This window comes from Struthio camelus, chromosome 30 (assembly GCF_040807025.1).
Source record: "Struthio camelus isolate bStrCam1 chromosome 30, bStrCam1.hap1, whole genome shotgun sequence".
Classification (NCBI taxonomy): domain Eukaryota; kingdom Metazoa; phylum Chordata; class Aves; order Struthioniformes; family Struthionidae; genus Struthio; species Struthio camelus.
Genome location: NC_090971.1, coordinates 3672091 through 3692809, shown reverse-complemented (window position 1 = coordinate 3692809; position 20719 = coordinate 3672091). Strand labels below are relative to the sequence as shown.

Here is a 20719-nt window from a genome sequence, read left to right as displayed (position 1 = left end):
CGTCAGCTGTCGCGAGCAGCCGCTCCGGCGCGGAGCTTGGCAGGGCCCGTGAATGTCAGCATTGACGTCACCGCAGCGTTCCCCGCATTCCTGCCGCCGCTCCAGGAAACGGCAGCCGAGGAGCCGGCCCGGCCCGGCCCCGGCCGGCCCCGGCGCTCGGCGGCTCCGCCGGCCGCCTTTGCCGGCGTGCGCCGGCTCGGCGGGGAGTTGCAGGAGGCGAAGGGAGCCGTGCTGGCTGGGCAGGCTTTGGGGGCTACCTGGGATATTTCCTCCTCCGCCCTGGCCATGCGTGGCACCGAGCGGTCGCCTGCTGCCTCTGAGTCATCCGCCTCCGGGCGCCTCTGGCCCGGATCCCGCTCCGATCCGGGCTGGATCCTGCGTATGCACCGCTCGGTGCATACGGTGCATGCTCGGAGAGATGTCAGTCCCCGATCCGGCAACCTCCGGCTCCTTCCCCGCAGCCCACCCAGCGCAGGCGATAACCTGCGGTACCTCCGAGATGCGGTTGCCATGGCAGCCGCGCGCGCATCTCTGCTAGCGCATCCCCCGGACCGGGAAGATCCGGGCCGCCGGCGTTTCTGCTGGCTTTGCCTCCGGCGCCGGGTGCCCGGCCCCCACGTGCAGCCCTGCGGCAGGCAGCTGGGACGGAGACGCGTCGCGGGCAGCGAAGGGATAAAACCCCCCCGGGGGTTTTATGCACCTTCGTTGTCCTTCCCCCAGGGCCTGATTTACCCCTCGTGCCAGCGCGCCGGGTCCCGGGCCGGCGCTCGGCACGGCAGCGGCTGGCGCCAGCCGCCTGCCGAAATGCAGATGTAGCGCAATGGTAGATATGATTAATAATGCAATCAGCGACCTATTTTTCCCGGCCTAACGTGCAGTGAATATGAGGGCTGAATCCTGGTGATTGCTAAACGCCTTTCTATCTTTGGGGCCTATTCATAAAAAAAAAAAAAACCCTCATCAGAACAGTAATCTGATCCAATTTATTCCTTTCCTGATGTTCATCAAATCTTTTCCTTTTTAAATTTTTTTTCTTCCTTCCCTTTTTTCTTTTTTCTTTTCTTTTGCACTCAAAATCCTTAAGTGGGGCAGCAGGAGGAGGAGGAGGAGGGACGCTCAGATCTTCAAAGGGGCAGTAGGATCAGTGAACCAAACTCTTGGCTATGTCACGGCTCCTTTACGCTGCTCCGGTGACATAAAGGGCCCTTAAAAGCAAGCGTAAGAGTAGTTATAGCCCCTCGATAGGATGCTGCCGGAGCAGCATAAAGAGCCTGGCTGCAGTTGAGGCCTGTAACATTTGTTGCTTGCAACGATGGTGGGTTCCCGCGGGCGAGGGCCCGGCGGGGCAGGTCGGCACGTCCTCCGCGGGGTCGGGGAGGGAGATGCTCTCGCCGCGTAGTTCACCTCCGTACGTTTTCCCGCAGGGAACGGCTACGTGAGCGCCCGGGCTTCTCCGGGGCTCCTTCCCGTCTCCAACGGCAACAGCCTGGGCAAGATCATCCCGGCGAAATCGCCGCCGCCGCCGGTGCCGCCGCCGCCGCCGCCGGTGCCGCCGCCGGCCGGTACCCAGCTCGCCGCCAACAGCCGCAAGCCGGACTTGCGCGTCATCACCTCGCAGAGCGGCAAGGGGCTCATGCACCACTTGGTGAGTGCCCGGCCGGCCTCTCCCGCGCCGTTTGGCACCGCCGGCATCCCCGGCGGGCGGTGGGGATGGAAAAAAACTCAATCGTGGCAAAAGGCTGCTGCCCCCCTCCCCCCCCCAAAAAAAAAAAAAACCCAAAACCCTGACGTTTTCATTCGCCCCCCTCCCCGGCCTCTTGCCGCCGGGCAGCCCTGGAGCGGGCGCGCGTTTTACCCGCGCGCGGCCGCCCGTTTAACGGTACCTCTTGGTTTTCTCTCCGGCGGCGTGCGGGCAGACGGAGGACCACTTGGCTCTGGTGAGTTGTGCGCCCAGCGCGCGTCCTCGGCCTTTGGGGGGAAAAGCAGCTCCCCGGTGGCAAAGCCGAAGGGAGCTGCCCAGGCGCCCTAAATTACCTCTTTCTCCACCGATCGGGAAAGAGCCGTGCGGCTTTAACCCCCCCGCCGCCGCCGCCGCCTCGCCGGGGACGAACAGCCCCGCTGACGCTCTCGCCTCGGGTTTCGGCAAAGCGAAACCTCACCCCAGGCTCTTGCCCCGGCGGCTCCGGCGGAGCCGCGGCAATTTCCAGCCCGGGACGACCTGGCCCGCTGCCACTGCATGGAGGAGAGGGAATAAATCAGGCTCTTGGCATAGTCAGGATATTATTTAAAGCTTGTATATATGCACTGGCTTGCTGAGCCTCCTATCGGCACGGGGACAGTTTTCCACGTTATTTTTATGATTTTTTGTTGTTGTTGTTGTTCCCCTCCCCGCCAGCAAAGTGAGCATCACCTTGTTCGTGGCAGTGATTCACCCCGCTGCGCTGCTATTCTGGTGCAGGGCGGATGGGCGACGGGTCAGCGGGGCGGGCGCGAGAGCCCTGCAGCTCTCCGGACGCGCGGGAACGAGCCAGTCCCTCTCCCAGCCGGCGAGGAGACGCTCGGCCGGGGAGAAGGGCTGACCGCCCTGAGTTTTGCCGCTCTCCGTGTCCTAGAAAGCGTCTTCCTCGGTGGCCCCCTTCCCCAGCGGCTCCCGTGCCTCGGTTTCCCCCTCTGCACGGTGGAAACGGTGCAGGCGTTGCCGCTCCGTGCGCTGCGGGAGCGTTTTAATCGTTTGTCCGAGCTAACCGAGGTGTGACCTTGCCCGAAACGCAGCCCTCGCCCAAACCGAGGGGGACGAAAGCCCGGCGCGGACGCCCCCCCCCTTCTCCGTCGGCTCCGTTAGCCCTTTCCCCCCCCGCCACCGCTCCGGATTTGCTCCTTCCATATTGCTCAGCCCACGCCAGCTCCGTGCTGTAAATGGCATCTCCCACCTCCAGGCGCGCACAGGCGCGGGGCTGAGTCATCTGCCCCTCCGCCGCAGCCTGCCCCGCTGCCCTTAACCCTGCGCCAGCGGCCTCGGCGGGGTGGGTGCGTTGCTGGCGGTTTTAATATCGCACCCCGGTGCGCTCCTGTAGCGGCTTTGCAAAGACATCGGCCCCCCACCTCCGTCCTTCCTCTGCATTGCACCGGCAGCTCGAGACGCAAAAGCGCAGAGCAGGATCGGTTCAGGGAGGCTCCAGCGACGAGCGCGCCTCACCTGGGAGCGGGTGTGCATGGTTTTGTAATCAGCCTGCGTGACGGCGCGCGGCTCGGAGGGTTTAGCAGTCTGCATGCTGGTTACGGCAGCCTCGGTGGCGGCGGGCGGGCGGGAGGGGGAGCTGGAACGCGTCGGCGAGTTTTGCCTGCGTGAATCGGGATTAAAACTGGGTTTCCCGCTACGACGCGATCCGGGCTGGCGTCCTTGCAGCCGAGCCGCTGGGCAACTGCGGGGCCCCATTCTCCAGCCGGATGTGCGCCGCCGGAGCAGGGGGGAGAAGGGGCTGCGCTTGACCCACGGGGCAGCGCTCGCCGCCCGGACGGGGCTGCCAGCAGGATGCGTGCCAGGAAGACCTGCTGCTGCTGCTGCAGCCCCGGGGCTTTAGCAATTAAAGTCCCCGTAATCGCCTTCCCTGGGCGGCGCGGAGGCGACCTGGGCAGCGCCCGCGTGCGGGGTGCTGCAAATGCAGCGTGCCGCGGGGTGCTGTTGCCCTCCGGAGGGGGCAGGGACAGGGTTTCTGGCTTCCTGTCTTGGCCGTGAACCGTTGCATGTTGCATCCCTGACCCTAAAAAGCTCTGGGAGCCGTCGGCTCGCTAGGAAGGAAGACACCCCGCCGCCTCCTAAAGGACGTGGCCCCGTGCAGCGCCCGGCGTGATTTAAGCTGGGCGCTGCCCCAGTCTTCGCGGGCTGACGTGTGCCTGGGTGCTTCAGATTAGAGGCAAGCCTCTTGAGTCCGATTTAAATCAGATCAGCAGAGACAGGCCAGATTATCTGCCTTGTAAACAGGGCTGAATCCGACCCTTCGATCCGCCCACGTAACGGCCTGCAAAGCCGAGGGGGGGGAGGCTGGCGTGCACCGGGCCGAGGGCAGAGTTTTTCCACGGTGGACCTGCTAATGCCTGAGTCACGCCGGCCTCCGGAGGGGCCCCGTCCTGCAGGGTGCTGAGCCCCGGGTTTTGAGTTTAAGGATGCCAAAGCACCTTTAAAACCCTGAGCTGAATGTCTTCGGCTTGCATGAGAGGGCAGGGGCTCGTTCGCAGACGCTGAGGCTGCCGGGGGGAGGATGCGGCAGCTCGGTGCTGCTTTAGCCGGTCCGGTTGCGGTTCGGGACCTCTCTCGCCCTTCGAGCAGCGCAACCTCGCGGGCAATCGCATGCATCCTCTGTGAAACGCTAATTCTTCTTGCATCAGAAGGAAACGGGCAGGATTAGTGCATTGCAGGCTGAGGCGTCCCGCTGGTACAGCGAGAGGGGCCGCGGGGAGCGCGTTGTTCCTCGCACGGCCGATGCAAACCGACCTGCAGAAGGATTTCCCAAGGGTCTGAATGCCTCTCAGCGAGGTGGTCTGTAGCGCACAACGCTGCAAAGAGGGATGTCCGGAGGGATGCTCGATCCTGCTCGGCCGGTTACGGGCCGAGGTTTTGAGGGGGACACAAGCCCCGAGGACGCGGCGGGAGTGGGGCGGGGGGATCGAACGCGTCCGGGTTGTAACTCCGGCTCTGTTTGCTTCCCCCAGCAGAACACGCAGCGGTTAGGCGTCTCCCAAGCGACTCACTCTTTAACCACGCCGGTGGTTTCTGTGGCTACCCCAAGTTTGCTGACCCAGGGGCTGCCTTTCTCTGCCATGCCCACGGCGTACAACACAGGTAAGAGCGCGCGGCGCGGGCAGCAGCTTAGGCGAAGGGCAGAGCGCCGCTGCGAGCGCCTGCCGGGCTCTCCCTGCGCAGCGGCGCGGTCGCCCGTGAGACTCTCTGCCGCGAGATGCAATCGAGTCCAGGAGTTTTGCACGGTTAGAATAAAGGGGAAACTCGTTATATAAATCACGAGGCCTCTGTTATATCCGGACGGGCTATGAGGGCATGATTGTCTCTTACACTGTAGCCCACTACACCGCGCTGGCAGCCTGCAGGTGCTTTTAAGCAGCTGCTAATTACAGCTACACCCATCTCAGGGCTCGCGAAAGCTGCGGGTGATGTTGTAACAGGGGCTTAATGAAAACGAGTATCAGCCCCACCGCCGCCACCACCCCCGAAAGTTTTGGAAGGAATGTAAACCATCCGGCTCAAGCCAGGTTGGTGGCGAGCCGAAAGAAGTGGAGGCGACGGTCGTAGGGCTTCTGCCCGAGTTGTTCAAGGGGTTGTTCAGCGGGAGCCTGTCGAACGTCCGCCAAGACCGTCGGTCGGACTGGCTGCTTTCCTGTGTAGCTCGCGTTGGCATGTGCTCAGAGAGAAGTTTGCAAAAAAAGTAGAAAGCTGCTTGTCCGGAAGAACCCGGAATAGGCGTGCTGGGAACTCCCTGCCGTAATTAGTAGGTGTAGGCTGGCGGGTGCCTGGTTGTGCGTGGCTGGTCCGTTCCCCTCCGCGCGGGCGAGTCGTCTCGGGGGCCCGCGGTCCCCGCAGCGAGCTTGCGTCCTGCCAAAGTCCTCAAAATAGGGTTTAATTGAGCCCTGCGCTGCCGCCTCTCCGGGCAGGGGCGGGTGACCTTCAGCTTTCCCTATTTATTTCTCTCCTGCAGATGAGCCGCAGGCAAAAAAATGTTCCAGCTCAGGCGCCTTAGGTGGCTGTGGCTGGGCTGCCTGATAGAGATACCGCGGGGGTTATTAGCGCGGAGATGACTGCAGGGTTTAGACATCCCGACCGAAATCCCGGCCCCGTGCCCGGGATTGTACGAAAGCAGAGGAGAACCGTCTCGATTGCCCGGGACGCGGCCCGCGCCGAGCCCCGCCGCCAGCCGGGGCCGCGCGGCCTTTCCCGCGCCGGCGCCGCCAGCCCGGTTAAGCCGAGCTGGATGTTTGCAGCTTCCAGATAGGCGATGGCTCCGGTTCAACCTCGGGGAACCGGCCGAGGAGGCGGCTGTCGTAACCCGGTGGGCGTCGAGAGCTCCTGAACCGGAACGGCTGGTGCCGGGGTAAATAACCGCGCAGGGCAAGACGCGGGGCCGGGACCTTTCTGCAGGGTGTTGCCTCCCGCCAGCCCGGCGGCCCTCGCCTTGCGTCCCGCTGCCGCAGGCGAGCTCGGCCCCGTCGGGGCGGAGGAGGCTGAAACCACAGGCGCCCGAAACGACGGCGGCGCGGGGAAGGCAGGGCGAGGGCTTGGTCGGGCGCCGACAAACAGCCGGGGGCTGCGGGCGTCCCTCTCGGACGCGGCCGCGGGCCTTGGCGTAGTTGCAGTGTTTAGCTGCGTGGCGGCGTTTGGCGAGGGGGGGGGTCTCCCCTTAAAAAGCGCGGCCGATCCCCCCCCGCCCCCCGGCTTGCCCTGCGACGGAGCCCCTTTCCGCGCTCGGAGTCGGAGGCTGTGATTTCTCGGGGCCGGGCCGGAGCTGGGCGGCTCGCGGCGTCTGCAGACGGCGTCCGCGTGCTCGCTGCCTCCCCGCGTGCGGGGCGGCCGGGGTTTGCAGCGGGGGGACGACCGGATTCGGCGCGGGGCCGCCGGCGGACGGGGAGCGCCATCTGCCGATGCGCCGAAACGGGCCGCTCCGGCTCCGGCGTCTCCCGGGCTCGGCTTGGGAAGCAGTTGGGTTAAACCTGAGCGAGCTTCTGGGCCGATGCTCTCGTTTTTTGGGCTAAGGGCGAGCTGCGCCTGAAGGCCCGGGCAGGTGAGCGCAGGGGCGTGCGGACGATGCGCCCCTGCGAGCGAGCACGGCTTCCCTCCACTGCGCGCCCGTCCGAGCCCGCCGTTACGCGGGGCCGGAGAGCGACCGAGCGTGCATCGCTTTTTGCACTGGACTGGAGGAAACGCGTTTGGGGGGTTTATACCCAGTTGCCCCCAGCTGGAGGGGGTATAAGTGGGTATTTTTCGTGCCGGGGGTCCTCTCCTGGTGGAGTCAGTGCGCGTGCATGAGCGGGCTTGCCTCTGGGCGGACGTGCACGTGCCGTTGCGTAACGCTTTGGGGGGCTGGAAGAGCCGGGTCCGCGATGCACTTCGGGCAGCCGCAGGCGCGTTACGGTCTGGCGGGCCTCCACCTTCTCGCAGCGCGCCGGGCTCGGTTTCGGGGCAGCCGGGCGCTGAAGGTTTGCTTCTTTGCAGATTATCAGCTGACGAGCGCCGAGTTATCCTCGCTGCCCGCCTTCAGCTCACCTGGCGGGTTGTCCCTTGGCAATGTCTCTGCCTGGCAGCAGCAGCAGCAGCAGCAGCAGCAGCAGCAGCAGCAACAGCAGCAGCAGCAGCAGCAGCAGCAGCAGCACCTGGTTCCTGTATCACTAGGCAACTTAATGTAAGTGAAACGGGTACCGCGGGCCGCTCGCTTGATGTCGCGACACATCCAGAGGGAAAGGAGGAAATCCTCAAAAGGCTGCGCCGAGCCTCTAGGAAGCGGGAGCAGACGCAGCTCAGGGCGGCGGGACGAGCCGGCGGCGCTCCGGCCCTTTGGGGAACCGTCCTAGCGACGGCCCCGACGGCCCCCGGAGCGCGCTAGAGCTAAGGCGATGCTTCGCGAGAGCTGCTTTTTGGGTGCCGGGCTGCGGGAAGGCGCGGCGGGAGGGTGACGCTCTCCCTCTCGCCCGCGGGCAGCTGAGACCCGGGGGGAGGCAGCGCTGGCTGGAGGCGCTGCAGAAGCAGCAGTCTGGGAACGGGTGTCCTGAAGTGGTCGCGCCAAGTGTAGGAAAGCGATGACTTTTAATATTGAAAGTGAACTGGGGGGGGGGGGGAAAAACCCCAAAACACGCACTTGTATACTGCAGCGGGTACTTTTACCCTTACCTGCGGAGGTAAAAAAAGGCCACTGGCAAGGTGCGTAATGAGATATTTCCCATTATCTCCATCCGGTTTTTTTTTTTTTTTTTGCCCTCCTGCCCGCTCCCTTTTCCCCAACGCCCTTCTCCCTCGCCCGGCTGCACTAACCGCGTCCTCTCCCTCCGGCCGCTCAGACAAGGGAGCCACTTGTCCCACGCCACCACTTTGACTGTCAACACCAACCCCAACATCAGCATCAAGTCGGAGCCCGTCTCGCCCAACCGCGAACGAAACACTGCCACGCCGCTCTCCACCTTCCCGCACCAGCCCCGGCACGAGCCCACCGGCCGCTCGCCCGTCGACAGCCTCAGCAGCAACACCAGCTCCTACGAGGGCAGCGAGCGGGAAGATCCCGCCCGGGCCGATTTCGGCTCCTCGCTCGGTTTGCTGAGACCCACGGCCGAGGCCGAGGGCGAGAGCCCCTCCGTAAAGCGCATGCGGCTCGACGCCTGGGTAACATAACCGGCCCCCCTCCCCGGCCTCGTCCCGTCCAGCCCGCCGCCGGGGCAGTTTGGGGTTGGGGGAAGAGCGCGGGGTTTGGGGTGGGTGGGTGGGATGGGGGGGCGGGAGCGGGGAGGTGGGGTGGCGGCGGCGGGGGGGGGGGGAACGGACCGCGCTCGCTCGCTCGCTCGCGGGAAATTAGCCCAAAACCGCCTGAGAAATAGCTTTAGGGTTATGTGCTAGCGCGGCGGGCGGGACCGAAGGCGAGCGCCGAAAAGCGCCCGCGCGAGATGCTCGAGCCGGGGCCAGGCCGTTCGCCGATGCCCAACCTGGCCGTGCACCCCGTGCCGAATCCGGCGGGGAGGCGGGCGACGGAGAGGCGTTTCGGCTCCCCCCGAGCCGCCTCGGCCCTAAATTGGGGGGGGGGACCGGTTTCCCGAGGGCCGGCGCCAGCTCGCTCCCGTCCTTCCCAGGGCCGCGGTGCCGGCAGCCGACGCGACGTGTCCCGCTGGCCCTAAAGGTGACCCTGCGCTGGGCGTCGGGTCCCAAAGTTTCCGTCCCCTCCCCGGTAGCGGCGGCGGGACGGGCGAGCGGGCTGATCTCGGCCGGGAAGCCTGGCTTCCTCGGCCGTCCTGCTGCTCTGTTTGCACTGGTGAGCTGAAATATTTGGGGGGGGGGGGACAAAAAAAAAAAAAGAAAAAAGGGAAAAAGACGACTAGAGTCCCTCCGTTTGTTACCAAACCGAATTTGTAAAGAAATCCAAATCTCCCGTCGTGCACAGCTCGCTCCCACTCAGTAAGGGTTAAAGCTTTAAGTTAGAAAAACAGGCATCGATTACCGAAACAGGGCGCGATTGAAGTAATCGCCTTGAAATTTCGGGGGAAGATTTCTCGGCCTGGAAGGATTCGGGCGAGCTGTGCGGGAAAACCCGCTGGAGCTTCCCGTGGGCTCAGCGGAAGGCGAAAGGGCGCAGGAGGAACGGAGGGGCTCCCGTCTCTCGCCCGCGGCTCGGTCGGGCATCGGCGACGGGGCCGAGCGGGGCTTTGCGCCGCCGAAATCACTGCAGTGAGCTCGGCAGGGCTGCGGGGAGCCGGGAGCGCGGCGCCTGGCAGGGAAATCGCCGGCTCGAGCCTTTGCGGACGTCGCGTTTTTACCATCGGCCCCGGCCTGAGCTGAACGCCGGGTTTGAAGGAGGATGCGGGGCGGAGGGGGAAAAAAGAGGGGGGAAAAAACCCCAAAAAGGCGTAATTCTCCGAGGGCTGGGTCTTTAATCGACCTTGCTCGTTTAAGGGAATTCATGTTAATTTGGTCCCAATATTGTCCCGAAGGCCGGAGCTGGGATGCGGGAGGGGAGCAGCCGGCGCGGGCGAATATCCCTGCTGCCGCGGACCCCTCCGGCATCCCTCCGCGCCGGCGCTCCTCTCCCCGAGGCCGGTCCCCCCCCCCCTTTTTTTTTTTTCCCCCCCGCGCCCGACTGCCGCCCCGTCCCGCCGGCGGCGATGTCCGTCCGTCCGTCCGTGCCGTTTCGCGTGGGTTTGCTCAGGAATCTCTCCGGCGGGGCTTCGGCGCCCGGCGCGGGACGGAGGCTGGGGATGCTCCGCGGCTCGCTCCGTCCCCGCGCCGGCCCCCCCTCGCCCTCCCGCCCGCCGTTGCCCAATGACACAAAACCTGCCCGGATGCCTCCTTTTCTTTCTTTTTTTTCCCCCTTTGGCGGACAAAGCCTGGATCCGCTCCCGCCGCTTTCGGCGAGGCCGGAAAGGTCCCGCGGATCCCGAAACCGGCGCGGAGCAAAAAGTCCCGCTCGAATTTGGCCCTCGCTTCGCGCAGTTTCTGCCTTGGCCTGTCAAAATGAAGCGGGCCGCGTGAAAACGTCAGAGCGGAGCCGAATCTGTGTTTTTCCAAACGTTCTCCTAAGCCTTTTTTTTTTTTCCCCCCTCTGCCGAGCAGGCAGTTTTTGCAGTGCGCTTCCTCTGAGGCTCCTAATTGGCAAAACGAGCCAAAAACCAACAAAAACAAAAAATTAGGATCCTTGTGAAACGGGCAGGGACAAGTTCGAGCGATCAGATGAAGAGAGGAGATAGAAAACCCTCCGAAAATCAGGCGAAAGCAAACGGCCGTGAGAAGTGATGGCCAAAGAGGACAAACCAGAGGGGGTGGGAAAAAAAAAAAAGGGGGGGAAAAAAAGTTAATGGGGAAAAACTTGAAGTTTTTCTGCCACGCGGCCCTCCCGCGTCCGCCGGCGCGTGCCCGCCGAGTTAACGCCTGCCCTGATTTTTCCCCCTCCCCGATGCCCCTCGGCCCTGGCAGCGGTTGAACGAACGCGCGAAGGGCCGAGGCGCCCGGAAAGCTTTGAAACGTCGGATTCTTGCCGCGAATTTTCTTCCAAATTTTTTTCCAAAGGCGATTTTTTTTTTTTTAATCCCCCCCCCTCCCTTCCCAAGCGATACGGTTTTAATTTCCTCTCTCGTTCCCGCGTGGCGCGAACGCTCCCAGGCGTCGGCCAAGTCCCGGCGGCAGGTTTTGTGTGGTTTTGCTAAAAAAAATAATAAAATAAAATTGCCCTCTCCGACTCCTGCCCCGAGCCTTACCCGGCGGGCACCGCGGTCTGCCGGGGAGGCGGTTTGATCTAGGGGCCGAAACGCTGCAGCGGCGGCGGCGGCGGCAGGAGCGAGTCGCGTCCTCTCCCCGCGTCTCGCTTGCTGCAGCCGGGAACCCGGCGGGGGACGCCGCCGACCTCCTCCGCCGAGCGCCCGGGTGCAAAGCGCTCGGCGATCGTCGGCGTCGAAATCCGGATTTACCTGGCAGCGTCTGGCACCCTGGACACGCACCCGAATTCTTTGCACGGCCTTGCTTTGGAAATTAGGCGGGATTGACGACGTCGCTCATCGGTATCGTTTTTGGTTCTTTTCTTCACCGTCCTTGCGGGGAAAAACAAAACGCAACAAAATGCAGAAACCTTTTCTCTCCCGTCGGGAGAGCGGCGTGGCGGAGGGTCCCTGGCCGGCACGCGGCGCGGTCTTTGCTCAAGAGGGTTCCCAAACGGGGTGAAAAAAGAGAGAAAGACCAACCGGGCATGCAACCATCCGCCCGCTGTGAGCGTCGAGGCAGAACAAACCTGGGCAAACCCAACACGCGAGGGAAAAACAACAGAAAAAACCCATTTTTGCTCATTGACTTCATACCCTGACTCCCGACTTCACGCTTCCGCCGAGAGCCTGGAAATAAAACACCCCCGGTGACACGCGGCTAGAGGTGGAGGCGGGCGGCGAGGGCGCGTGGAGGAGCCCGGCCGCCGGAGCGGCGCCGTGGGAACCCGGCGGGACGCGGCGCGGGAACCGGCTGCCGCGGGAACCCAGCGGGACGCGGCGCGGGAACCGGCTGCCGCGAGAACCCGGCGGGACGCGGCGCGGGAACCGGCTGCCGCGAGAACCCGGCGGGACGCGGTGCGGGAACCGGCTGCCGCGGGAACTGGCTCCTGCGAGAACTCGGCGGGACGCGGTGCGGGAACCGGCTGCCGCGGGAACCGGCTCCTGCGAGAACCCGGCGGGATGCGGTGCGGGAACCGGCTGCCGCGGGAACCGGCTCCTGCGAGAACCCGGCGGGACGCGGTGCGGGAACCAGCTGCCGCGAGAACCTGGCGGGATGCGGTGCGGGAACCGGCTCCTGCGAGAACCCGGCGGGACGCGGTGCGGGAACCGGCTCCTGCAAGAACCCGGCGGGACGCGGTGCGGGAACCGGCTGCCGCGGGAACCGGCTCCTGCGAGAACCCGGCGGGACGCGGTGCGGGAACCGGCTGCCGCGGGAACCGGCTGCTGTGGGAACCCGGCGGGACGCGGTGCGGGAACCGGCTCCCGTGAGAACCGGCTGCTGTGGGAACCCGGCGGGACGCGGTGCGGGAACCGGCTGCCGCGGGAACCGGCTCCTGCGAGAACCCGGCGGGACGCGGCGCGGGAACCGGCTCCCGCGGGAACCCGGCGGCGGCATTAACTTCACCGTCCCGGTGAAACGATTTGGGGGTTGGTTTGCTGGGGGGTCTTTTTGTTTATTTTGGGGGGAGGTGGGCCTTGGGGTTATTATTATTATTATTATTTTTATTTTTCCCCGTCTGGGTCATTATTCCTTATTTCCCCACAGACTGTAGAATCCAGTAAACTCCTCCTAATTTTCAAAAGACAACAAGAAGAACGACAATCTTAAGCAACCGACACCCTCCTTTGTGCTTCTATAAATATGTTTCTGATCTTATAATTTTATTTCTCGTGCTCATCTGTACTGTTGACAGTTACAATTGTGTATAATTTTTTTTTTAATTTGGAATTTTTGCGTTGTATAGGGTTTAGTTTTAAAATATATATATATATATATTTTCCATTTTTTAAAAAGGGGTGTTGCAAAAAAAATTGCACGATTTAAATGACAATAGTTAAAATGCTGCAGTTTTTAGAGATGTGGAAGCAAAATGGAGCTTATTTATTCTCAAAGGCTATAAAGGTGTAAAATGCATGAAGAAAAAAAAAAACATTTACAAAAAAAAAAAAAGACAAAAAAAGTGTAACCTGAACAAAGTGTAGCGTTAAAAATTTTAAATGACGACAATGACGACAAAAAAAAAAAAAAAACAGCTAATATATTGTGTTTGGGCTAGTTTGCTTTTGTTTTTAATTGTTCCTTTTTTGGAGAATGAAATACAATTGTGTATATTTTCATATAAGAAGTATGCACTGATATGTTTCAAAAATGATATATTACTTTCTAAAAGTGTGGTTACTTACCAAAGCCTGTTTCTGATCTTTAACCTTCTCGAAATCTCTGTGGATCCTTGGGGGTGGGGGCGGACGCCGCGCGCGCCGGGACGTCCGGGGCGCAAACCCCGCGGCCGGCGGCGGGGGGATTTTTTTGGCCAAACTCGAGGCTGGTCGGCGGGATAATTGCGGTATTTCGTGGGGAATTGGGTCTGGGCCTCGTTTTTCCCGCCTGGGGGATTGGGTCGAGCGGTGTGGGAAAACAAAAGGTAATACAACAAAGGTCCTGATAACCGGCGTTCGCCCTTCGCTACAGGGTTTTTTTGGGGAGAAAAAAGGGCAGAAAGGGTTTCGTATGGGCTTGGTCCGCGGCGAGCAGGTCGGAGCACCGCGGCCGCTTGGAGCGGGCGGGAATTTGCTTTTCCTCGAAGAGGACGCGGGAAAAAGGAGCGGAGACGCGCCGGAGGCCCCAAAAAGAGCGAAATAGGGGTTTAGCGAAAGGACACCCGAGAAACGCCGCGGGATGGCCGGCGAGCGGAGGGGAGCGCGCGGCCTTTTGCAAAAGCGGTGGGTTTTGGGGGGGGGGGGGCGGGCGGCGCGAGAAACCCGCTCGCCGGCTCTCGCCTTTGCCGCTCGAGGGCAGATTGAAGTGTTCAAACCGGAGCTGGAGGGGGAAAAAAAACAATAAAAACAGGGTCTGAAGTGGGGCGAGAGGAAAGCGAACGTTATTTCCCCCCTTTTTGGCCTCCTTCTCCCCTCGCCGTTAAAATTCGCTACTAACCAGGGAAGAAAAGATTTGCATGGCTTTGCCGGCCCGTCCGGGCTGGGAAGGGGTTTCGGGTGTCTTTCCCGCCGGGTTTCCTCTGCGGCATCCTTTCTCCTCCCTCCCATCCCCTCCGGCTTAAGTCATCTTTCCCTATTTTTACACTATTTTCTTTCTCCCTTCCTCCCCCCATTTCACTTTTCTTCCCTTTGCTGCTGCTGCTCTTTTTTTTTTCCCTTCTTTTTTTACACAAAAAATCTCAGCCCACGCCCATAAAACGAGTATTATGTTTTCGCTACCTCCGTCACCCTTCTGTCCGCAGCCAGAAGCCATGCTCGGGATGTAAGAGGGCCTTCCCCCCTTTTTTGTCTCTTTTCTCTGGAAATCCTGTCCCCCGTCTGTCCCGCGCCCGCCTCCTGCTCTCTCTCTGATCTCTCACTTGTAGTATTTTACCTGGCTACTGTAATTGTAAATAGCGAGTTTCACTATGTTAGCAATGGTAACAGTACAGAAAAGAAAAAAAAATGTTTTTTTTTTTTGTTGTATTGATATGAAATGAGATTATATTTTTGTCAGAGTATATTGTAATAATACCGACTTTGAACATGGCCGAACTGTACAGCTGTTTCTTGGTTTTTTTCCCTCTCGGCTCTTCCCGTGTCTCCACCTCCCGCCACCCCCTCGGGTTTGCCCCCAACCCCTCCAGGTCCCGACCGGGGCGGCGAGTTCGGCGATGGCTTGAGCGAAAGGGCAGTTTTCAGCAGATCCCCCCCCCACCAAATAACAACAAAAAAAATCACCTTTTTTATTTTTTTCCCCCAAGAGCGATACCTTTTTTAACATTTCTTTAAGCCAGGTGAGGTGCTTCGGTGGTAAAAAGCTGTCGTTGCTGTTGCACTGCGGCGTGCTCTGGGGTACCCGCAGCGATCTTTGTGACATAGAGGAGCCCCTTTAAACGATGCACTAAATTTAAAAAAAAAAAAAAAGGGATAATAAATAACCCTGCCCGACTCATATAGATTACGGTTAGTCAGATTGCCTGCACGATGCAGCCCGTCCGTATTGTGACCGGCTGCGCTTTTCCTCTCCTCCCCCAGGATGCTGCACGGGTAGAAGCAAAGACAAAACAAAACGAAGAACATGCACTTCCCCCTTGGTAGCTTTTTTTATTGTTTTGAGAAACAATTTTAAAAAGATAAAACTAGGTATCTATAAATATATATATATTTTAAGCTCTTTTCCCCCCCTCCCCGATGCTCCTCCGGCAACAGCCTGCCGCAGGTCCTGCTCGTCCTTGCCGGAGGGGCAAAAGAGGCTCCTTTTTTCGGGGGTGTCACCACCCCTTTGCTGCGCAGGGCTGCGGGGACGGGGTTGAGCAACGCCAGCAAAGCAGCGGGGCCGGGGAGGGGGGGGTTCAGTGGAGGGAGGAATCGATGCCGAGCGCTTGCAAACTTGCAACCGGGAGCTTTGCCTAAGTCCATCTTTCACTGAGTAATTTTGCGGGGGTCCGGCCTGCTCGAAAACCTCCCGAGCCCTGGGAACATCGTCGTGCCCCAGCCCCCCCCCCCCGCTCCCCAATTGCCCCCTTGACAATCAGTGGCTCCTTCCCAGGGACCGCAGCACGTGGTCGAGATGGCCGTTGCGGTTTTTTTTCAATATTCCCTTTTTTTGTGCTGTATGGTGATGCGTTATTGTATATTCCACGATAAGAGGAAAAAAAAAAAAAGAGAAAAAGAGAGTCAAAAAAATAATAATAATGACCATGAAAAATTCTTATGAGTTTTGTTTGGAAACTCTTTCACTATATTTGTTGTAAAGAGGTTTACTATTACAAAGAAAAAGAATACACGTTTCTGATAATTTGCTGTGCCTCTGGCTGTTGCTTCCTCTCCCTGCTCATCCTCTCGGTGCGGCGATGGGTAGTGGGAGGGTGCCCGAGGGGTCTCGCTCCGGGTCCAGGGCTCAAGTCCTGCTCCCAGCTCATACTGGGAGTCGCTGCCCGCTGATTCAGGGCACCCAGCTGCCTGCCCTGGTCTAAGGCAGCAGGATGCATCACTTCCATCCCCTTCCCGCAGGTGCTTCCCGGTGCCTTTCAGCCTCCCGTTTCCCCTAACGAGGCCACATGGGCCTGGAATGAGGAAGGGAAGAGCCTCCTCCCTCCTCCGTGGAGATGGGGCTCCTGCATGGGCTTCCAGCAAGGGCAGCTGTGAGGGTGCCAGGTAGGTGTCACCCGCAGGGCGCTTTGGGTCTGGGGTCCCTGCTGCATGCTCAGGGACCTTTAGGGTCCCTTTGGGGGAGGGGGGGCTTTTAGGGCCATGCTTTCCCCAGCTGTGTGCACATGCAGGAGGCTGTTGCTCACCAGCAGCGCCTGCAACCTCTAGCTTTTTAAGCCCAGAAGCCCCAAGTGGTGGAAACCTGCGTGAGCTGATGCATGCAGCAAATGTGGGTGCAGGGTGCCCCCATCGCCCCCCCCCACCCCTGCCGCTGCCGCAGGGCTGCCCCGCTCTTGGGGCTTTGCCTGGGTGCCTGCTGGGCAAGGCCAGGGAGAGTGTGGGGTGCTGCGGGCTGGAGGCAGGATTTGGCCCCTAGAGGGCAGCGCCTGCTCGCAGCTGAGCCCGCAGCCCTGCGGCAGCTCCTGGGGGGAAAGCGAGAGGGGGTGCAAGGAGGGGGAAAGCGAGAGGGGGTGCAAGGAGGGGGGAAAGCGAGAGGGGGTGCAAGGAGGGGGGAAAGCGAGAGGGGTGCAGGCAGAGGATTTTTTTTTTTTTTTTTTTGCATCTCAACTGATTGAAATTAAACCGAAACGAGAGCCGGCCCCGCGCGCAAACTCGCCCTTGCAACAACCTCGCCTGCTGCAAAGAGGGACCCGAGGGAGGGAGAAAACTTTGAGCGAGGGGAAATTGGGTTTTCAGCCCCCCAGGTGAGCCGAAGCAAATCTCTGCGCCCCGGAGGGGCTCGCTTCTGCTGGTGCCTCCCTGGGAAAGGCTCGGATCGGAACAGGTAGCCCGATATCTACTAAATTTTGAAAAGCAAGTGTATCCCGTTGTTAAAAACAAAGGAATTGATAAATAAATCGGACGCCGGCCCCGAGGGCGCCGAGCTGTGCCCCTCTCCGCCCGCACCCCCACCTTGTTTCTTGCTTTTACCGAAAATCGGTCTTTTCGCAGCGAGGCTGCGGCGCCCGGGCGCGGCCGCGAGGTGGCGGCGGAGCGCAGCGCAGCGCGGCCGGCGGGCGGTGATTGACAGCTGTCACTCAGCGCATCCCGGGGCGGCTATGTTGCCGCTGGAAGTGAAGGGTTTGGGGAGAGAGGGTGGAGAGTGGGTGCTCCTCTTTCAAGGGAAGCTTTGGCTCTGTTCTGACCTGGCTCTCTCTGGAAATTGTCCCAACCTGGCTGTTTCCATCGTTCACGTGGTTGCTCCGGATGGGTCCGTGCTGCTGGCATGTGCTACCTCCCCACTGCAGAGGAGGAGTGAGGTCATGTTGGTCTCCAGTGAAGACTGGGCCCTGATGAGCTCTAGAGGCTGATTTGAATTCCTTGAGAAGAAATAAAAATACAGGAACAGATCTTCATCTGGTGCAAGCTGACATCGCTCTGCTGACCTAGAGAGTGTTAGCATCAATACATATGGGAAGCCTGCGGGATTTGCAGTCCATGTAGATGAGGAGAGGACCTAGACCTCAGATGTCTTTTAATCCGTTTGGACTTGTGAAGACAGATTTGGAGCTGTCAGGGAGTGTGTGGCGTTCCCAGAGACGAGCGCTCACCCACCCCGGAAAGGTCGTTCAAATTAACGAGCGGGTTTGCAGCTATTCTGCAGCAGCTTTGAGAGACGTTCCCCTTCCGGGGCAGGAGGGCCTTATTGCTGTTTCGCTAATGGCACGCTCAGTCAGTTGAATGCAGGCAGCTGGTGCCAAAATTTCCAAGAAAACAGTTTTGTTGGAAAGCGCCATTTCATCAAAATTGCTTTCTTACAGGGACCAGGCTCTGTGCCGGGGGAGCTGGTCCCCGCCGCACAAAGCGTCCGCTCTTCTGGAGCGGATGGAAGCTGAAGATGTAAATAATGAAGGTTTATCAAAAGGCACTTTCAAAAATAGTGATAATCGTATTTGCATTACAGCTCCCTTTTGTGCTAGAGGTGCATTCTGCAGAGGCAGGTACTGAGAAGCATCTCTGCCCTCCAGGGACAGGACAACCAAAGGAGGAGAGACGAAAGAGAGAAAATCGTTTGCCCTGAGTCACTCAACCCGTAGCCGGAGAAAGATTTGGGGTTTTTGCTCTCCTGTGTATCTCTAAGTTGCGGTAAGCAAGGAGGCTGCAGTCTTTACGTTTGGTTCTTCCGCATGTGCCAAGGTGAGCCCTTGTTAAACCAACTTCCAACTTCAGGCTTCGGTTTGCCTCTGTGAGATGATTGCTCCTTGCAGAGTATAAAGCACAACTTTATATTGTCGTTTCCTAACTTTTTTTTTTTTTGAGGTTTGGCCTTAGCTCAGAGGTGGTAACTAGGGCTAAGGTAACAACACAGAAGGCACCCAACCCCCTAGTTTAGCTTTATGTCATGGGTGTCTAGGAAGACTTCTTTCCAGAAAGCCCGTGCAAAGCTAACGTGAGATTGCACAAGACCCCCTGTACGTTGCGGTTTGTAAGGCCCCGTGGGTATACAGGTATCCTTGCAGAAATGGACACAAGCGCACAAATATTCAGATGTTCTCAAGTCCAGACAAATTCAGGTGCACACACAGAGGTGGGCAGATTTGCGGGCACACGTAGTTGCACGGACGAACCTGCGTGCCTTTGCACTCGCCTGTGGGCCGCGGCCGGGCACGCGCGCCTGGGTGCCCGCACTCGCAGAAACCCTCTGCAAGTTCCCAGCTGCTCCGTGCTGCTTTATTTGACAGACCACCCTACTCAAACTTTGAAGTAGATTTAAACAACAACAGCAACAGAATTATATGCCCAGTATAAATCTTTAATCAGAACATGTTTTTTCCCCCCTCGGAGCCTGCACCGCTGTGTACAATCAGACCGCAAATCAAAAGAAAGCAGAGTAAATTATTCATTGGGAAGCTATTTCTGCGTTCGCTACATGTGAGAGGCAAGCGCCGAGTTCTGGGGTGCGTGAGGCTGTCTCAGGGCTATTAATATTCATTCCAATAAGCTGAGTTGTGGCCGTGGTGCCAGGAGATGGGTGAAAACTGCCAGTTACTTTGGTGTCTGCAGCTTCAGTTTTGCACAACTTTGGGTTCTCCTCTCCTGCCCGTGGAGAGCGTTTCCGAGGGGGGAAAGGAGTGCTGAAAAGGGATGAGATGATCGAGCCTTATTTTTTCTCTCCCTGGCGAGCAGCCTGGGGTGACGCTATAATTTGCACCTTCCCCCTTGGGAGGTTTTTGCACGGCTGCGGTTCACGCAAGGGGGTGGCGGGGGTCCCGTCCGCGCGGGAACGGGCTCGCGCAGCTTCGCGCCAGGTGGGAATCGGGCCCGGGAGACAACTCGGTGTGCCTCACCGGGTATTTTCACGCCTCTCTCTCCGCGGCGAAGCGCGTTTCGCCCACCTACCCGCGCTATTTATACAATAGCTCTCGCAACCCGCAGCCGACACAAAGCCACACCTGCCGGTGAGAAATCACGTCGCGGGGCTCGTCTCGTGTTTCGCCGCTAACGTGACGCAGAGGCGTTTGAAAGATCTAAACATTTAGGCAGAGTTGCCAAAGCTGTTCAGGGAACAGCACCGAAAATACCTGGGAGCGGGGGGGAGGATGATTATTATTATTATTATTATCATCATCGTTGTCATTACTATTATTATTATTTGAGGAACGCTTGGGTCTGTGTATTGATAACTGTCTGACACAGCGTATTGTTCCCGGTCTTTAGTGGAAGCAGAAACCTCTTTGGTGGTGTTTTTTTTTTTTAATTTATTTAATTTTATTTTTTTTTATTTCAGAGTCACGCTCCACAGCACAAACTGTAAAAAATACATTTTAAAATGGCAAAAACAGACAGGTCGGGACCTTTCTGTTAACAATCCCTCACCACCGCCGCCACCACCCCATCCCTGAAATCTAAAGTAGTGAAGGATTTTGCAGAAAATAATGGATCATTTTCCCATTTACCCATGATTCAAGGATTAATAACTAATCCCATCAAAGGACATCTGCTTAGATTGTTCCTTGTCAGCGAAAGTAAATAGAGCCTTTTAGTCTTTAGACCTAAACTCCTCTGAGGTTATTATGCCGAGGGAACCTCCTACAAGCGCTGGCTTTCTCTTTCGCTCCTGCTGTGACTAACCCTGGAGGGAGAAAGCAAACTTTGCTAGTCCCTGGACATAAAGGTTATTTGCTAGAATGGAGAAGACTTTTATGCGAGGCCGGGTAAGCTGAGACCCTCACCCTCCCCTAAGGTTAGGGTATAACAGGCGGAGGCCTTTGAGGCGCATTGTCCTGCCTCTATATACGATTTTCCCCTTTCAGGGGGCTGATGGGGACCCTGCGTTGGATTTGGGCCTCGGCCCAAAATCTCTAGGGTTTGGCAGAAAACCTCCCGGTGGGAGCTGAGCCCGGGGAGGGAGCGGGAGGCAGAGCCGGTTCAGGAGGGACCAGCAGGTCGGCGCAGACTCGGTGAAAATAGGTGAGGGTAACGCGAGTCTTGAGGGCAAAAGCCCTGGAAAATAACTAACTCGCTATGAAACAGTGGGTTGGCGTTGTGCGACTCGGGTCTTTTTCCATCAGTCGGTCTCCAAACGCTTTGCAAAAAGCTGCTTTTTTGGCAGGGGGACAGTTGGGGCAGAGCATCCCTCCGAGGAGCTCGGGCCACGAGGGGTCTTCTCAGCTAAGCCGAACTGCGATCGGCTCAC

At 59.2% G+C, this 20719-nt stretch overlaps 1 protein-coding gene and 1 long non-coding RNA gene across 14 annotated transcripts in view; one reads left to right on the top strand and one right to left on the bottom strand.

The window, feature by feature from the left end:
- The window catches only part of MEF2D (myocyte enhancer factor 2D), a 43209-nt gene extending 32670 nt beyond the window's left edge, over positions 1 to 10539 (top strand). For 10 of the 13 annotated variants that reach the window (XM_068922362.1, XM_068922364.1, XM_068922367.1 and 7 more), the window contains exons 7-11: positions 1425 to 1645; positions 1917 to 1937; positions 4711 to 4840; positions 7220 to 7406; positions 8059 to 10539. In XM_068922362.1, the coding sequence (XP_068778463.1) occupies positions 1425 to 1645; positions 1917 to 1937; positions 4711 to 4840; positions 7220 to 7406; positions 8059 to 8386 (887 nt within the window). In that variant the 3' untranslated portion in view covers positions 8387 to 10539. The remainder of the gene's footprint in view (positions 1 to 1424; positions 1646 to 1916; positions 1938 to 4710; positions 4841 to 7219; positions 7407 to 8058) is intronic. The other 3 variants (XM_068922368.1, XM_068922370.1, XM_068922369.1) reach the window with 3 other exon arrangements.
- Positions 10540 to 14037: 3498 nt separating this feature from the next.
- LOC138062949 (uncharacterized) lies at positions 14038 to 17571 on the bottom strand. The gene is made up of 2 exons (XR_011136650.1): positions 17229 to 17571; positions 14038 to 14833 (listed from the first exon to the last, which is right to left on the bottom strand). It is a non-coding gene; the product is annotated as an uncharacterized lncRNA (long non-coding RNA).
- Between the last annotated feature and the right edge of the window lie 3148 nt (positions 17572 to 20719).